This window comes from Rattus norvegicus, chromosome 16 (assembly GCF_021556685.1).
Source record: "Rattus norvegicus strain SHRSP/BbbUtx chromosome 16, alternate assembly SHRSP_T2T, whole genome shotgun sequence".
Classification (NCBI taxonomy): domain Eukaryota; kingdom Metazoa; phylum Chordata; class Mammalia; order Rodentia; family Muridae; genus Rattus; species Rattus norvegicus.
In genome coordinates, this window is record NC_141549.1 from 38,709,656 (window position 1) to 38,712,944 (window position 3,289).

A 3,289-nucleotide genomic window follows, 5' to 3' on the forward strand; every position below is an offset into this window, starting at 1 on the left:
CCCACCTCCGTGTACTCTTTGGTTGGTGTTTTAGTCCCTGGGAGCTCTGGGGGGTCTGGTTAGTTGATACTGTTGTCTTCCTTTGGGGTTGCAATCGCCTTCAGCTCCTTAAGTCCTTTCCCTAGCTCCTCCATCGGCCCCTGTGCTCGGTCAGATGTTTGGCTGTGAGCGTCCGCATCTATACTGGTCCAGCTCTAGCAGAGCCTCTCAGGGGACAGCTATACTGGATTCCTGGTGAAAATAGTGCTTTTAGAAAAGGCTTTTCTACTATACATGGACTGACCCTGGACTCTGACCTCATAGGTAGCAATGAATATCCTAGTAAGAGCACCAATGGAAGGGGAAGCCCTGGGTCCTGCTAAGACTGAACCCCCAGTGAACTAGACTGGTGGGGGGAGGGCGGCAATGGGGGGAGGGTTGGGAGGGGAACACCCATAAGGAAGGGGAGGGGGGAGGGGGATGTTTGCCCGGAAACCCGGAAAGGGAATAACACTCGAAATGTATATAAGAAATACTCAAGTTAATAAAAAAAAAAAAAAGAAAGAAAGAAAAGAAAAGGCTTTTCTTCTCTCTTGCCACTCTTCCTGTTTGACTTTCCTTCCTCCTTCCAAAATTCAAAAATACTGTTTCCCTTAGTCCTTGTTTAAGGAAACTGAAACTAAGATTTTTTTTTTAAGTGATGATCTGTCAGTCCTACTTTGGTGAGCAATCAAGTTCACTCTTATGAAGAAAAAGAGAAAAAGACCCGATGCAGTCGCTAGAACTCTTGCCACTGTCTCTGAATAAGGGAATGAGTGGCAGTTCTGTCTCCTGTGGGACGTTCAACCTACCTCTACTCCCAGCAAACAGGAAATGTGAACTACCCCACCCCCCTTCCCCAACATCCCATCCCCTTACCCCCCAACCTCTCCACTCCCCCACTCCCCCACCCTCACTACATTACCTCCATCCCAGCGTCCCTCCTTCCCTTCACAGTTCCCAGGATCCTCACAACCTTTGCTCTGTTTTGTGACCCGGTCCCAGTCTGAACGGGACTGATTGGGTATTCTTCCTACTTATCGACTCCTACCAGGCAAAAGACTTGGAGCCAAAGCTGTCAGCTGGGTACATTCTATTCTTTTTTTTTTAAACATAGTAAGAGATAATAATTCAGGACTACTACAGGCAAATATGAAGGGCTAAGATAGCAGGGCTTGTGTTACACACACACACACAAATACACATACACACACACACACACATACACACACACACACACACACACACACACACACACACACCATAAACAGTATCTAATGTCCAGCCCTACAACATGCTATGGGGATGACAGAAGCAGAGGATTAGCAGACCCTGTAGGCAAAAAGAAACTTCAAAGTCCCTGTCCCTGTCCTTGTCCATAACATGAACACAATCTTTGGCCAGTACAGCTAATTCGTATTTTAAGTAAACAGTCAGGAGAAATGCTAACGTGTGACAACAGCCAATGCACCCAAACTGGAACCTGAGGTCATTGTAACTGCCCAGTACTGAAGGACCCTTACGGCTTCACGTGGAGCAACTGCCTGGGACTCGCTCCATGCTGGGAGAGGAGTGATGGAGGTGCCTGCAGTAGAATAACAAATTCCATGTTAAGCACTAACTGAACAAGAAAGAGTTCTCAGTTCAGAGGTCAGGGCACTTCCTCCGGTGCACAAACAATAACTAATTTTGCTGCAACCAGCTGTAATTTTGTCTTTTGACTCTATCATGTTCTTTTTTTACGTACAATGTTATATTTCATGCCCCCATTTTTCTCAACAAACTACAACTAAACTCAAGGTGTGTTTCTAGTCCTGTCATCAAAAAGACAGACCAAGGAAGACCTTTATAGATCCCAGGATTGTCAGGAATAGTGACACGGCCCCGTGCTTGATGTACTCTTGATACAGATTCGAAATGTGGCAGCAAACTTATGTGTGGATAGCAAGCATGGAGCCATGGGGACCGAACTGAGGCTGGACATCTGTGTGAAGGATGGTTCCGAAAGGACATGGTCTCACGAACAGGTGAGTCAGACTTCATGGGAGTAGAGGCAGGTGTCGGGGAGGGGCTGGGAATATCGTGGAGGGACAGAATGGGAAGAAGCTTCTGGGTGGTACATTTGGAACTTGGATGAAGTCATGGTTTGTCACCAACCAGATCTATAGTTAGTGAGTTACTGTCTGCCTCTGCTTCTGTTTCTTGTCAAAAGAATCATGATAATCAATCAGGGTAACAGGTAAAAACTTATAAGGGTTTGTGTGAAAGCTCGGCCAGGAAAGTGCTTCTCACACACACGTCAGAACTTGAGTCTGCTCTTCTAGAACCCATGTTTCCAAGGCTGAGTGTGTTGGCAGTGCTTGGAATCCCAGGTCTGCTGAAGCAGAGGCAGGCAGAACAATAGTGATCGCTAGCCAACCCCCAGGGCCTACATAGTGAGTTCCAGGCCAGTAAGACCCTCTAAGGGAGAGGTAGACAGAAGCTGAGGGATGATACTTAACCTTAAGTGCCCTCTGACCCCAACACTTGTGTGTGTGCACATGACATGGTCAAGGACAGCAGTGCCCAGTAATAAGGAGCTAAAACCATGAGACAAAGGAGTTGGGGTGCAGATAAATAAAGACAAGGCATGTTCAGAAATGCCACAATGAAGCCCATTATTTTGTGGCTTTATTTATCTATATGTACATGTGTTTATGTGTTGCATGCACATACCTACACACATGCATAGAAACCGGAAGAAGGCCTCGAATTTCCTCACCTAACACTGAATAGCTATTCGTCTGAGTGTCTTCCTTATTCTATGGCTTGCATTTTCTTCCTAGGCCGGAAGCCAGCAGTCTCTAGCGCTCTGCTGTCCCTATCACACCTTCTCTGAGCTGGGGTCACAGTCGCAGGCCTATGCATGACTCTGGAGATCCTAACCAGTCCTCGTGATTGTTCAAGAAGACCTCTTGGACCACTGGGCCCTCTCTCCAGCCCCTTGCAGACTAACTCAAAAAAAACTAATTTTTTAATAAAGGAAGTGATGTAATCTTACCACCTTCCCCAAAATAGAAGTTTTCAAGACAATGAACCTAGAAAGGCAAGGAAACTCATCCAAAAAAAAAAAAAAAAAAAAAGACTGTGTGTTTGAGACTTCCGTTAACCTTAGTTTTCCCTCTGGCTGTGCATTAAAAGTAATGCAAGGCCTCCTGTTGCAATAGCAGTTTTTAATCATGCATGTAAACGAGAACTGAGGTGGCAGCACCCCAACATAGACTCCACAAGA

At 46.1% G+C, this 3,289-nt stretch overlaps 2 protein-coding genes across 2 annotated transcripts in view; both read left to right on the forward strand.

Moving 5' to 3' along the window:
- Erich1 (glutamate-rich 1) overlaps nucleotides 1-3,289 on the forward strand; it is a gene marked incomplete at its 5' end in the record, with an annotated part of 52,793,804 nt that overhangs the window by 7,839,096 nt on the left and 44,951,419 nt on the right.
- The window catches only part of Galntl6 (polypeptide N-acetylgalactosaminyltransferase-like 6), a 1,235,193-nt gene that overhangs the window by 1,203,091 nt on the left and 28,813 nt on the right, over nucleotides 1-3,289 (forward strand). For both annotated transcript variants that reach the window (NM_001436575.1, NM_001135756.2), the window contains one exon: nucleotides 1,929-2,045. In NM_001436575.1, coding sequence (NP_001423504.1) covers nucleotides 1,929-2,045 — 117 coding nt within the window. The remainder of the gene's footprint in view (nucleotides 1-1,928; nucleotides 2,046-3,289) is intronic.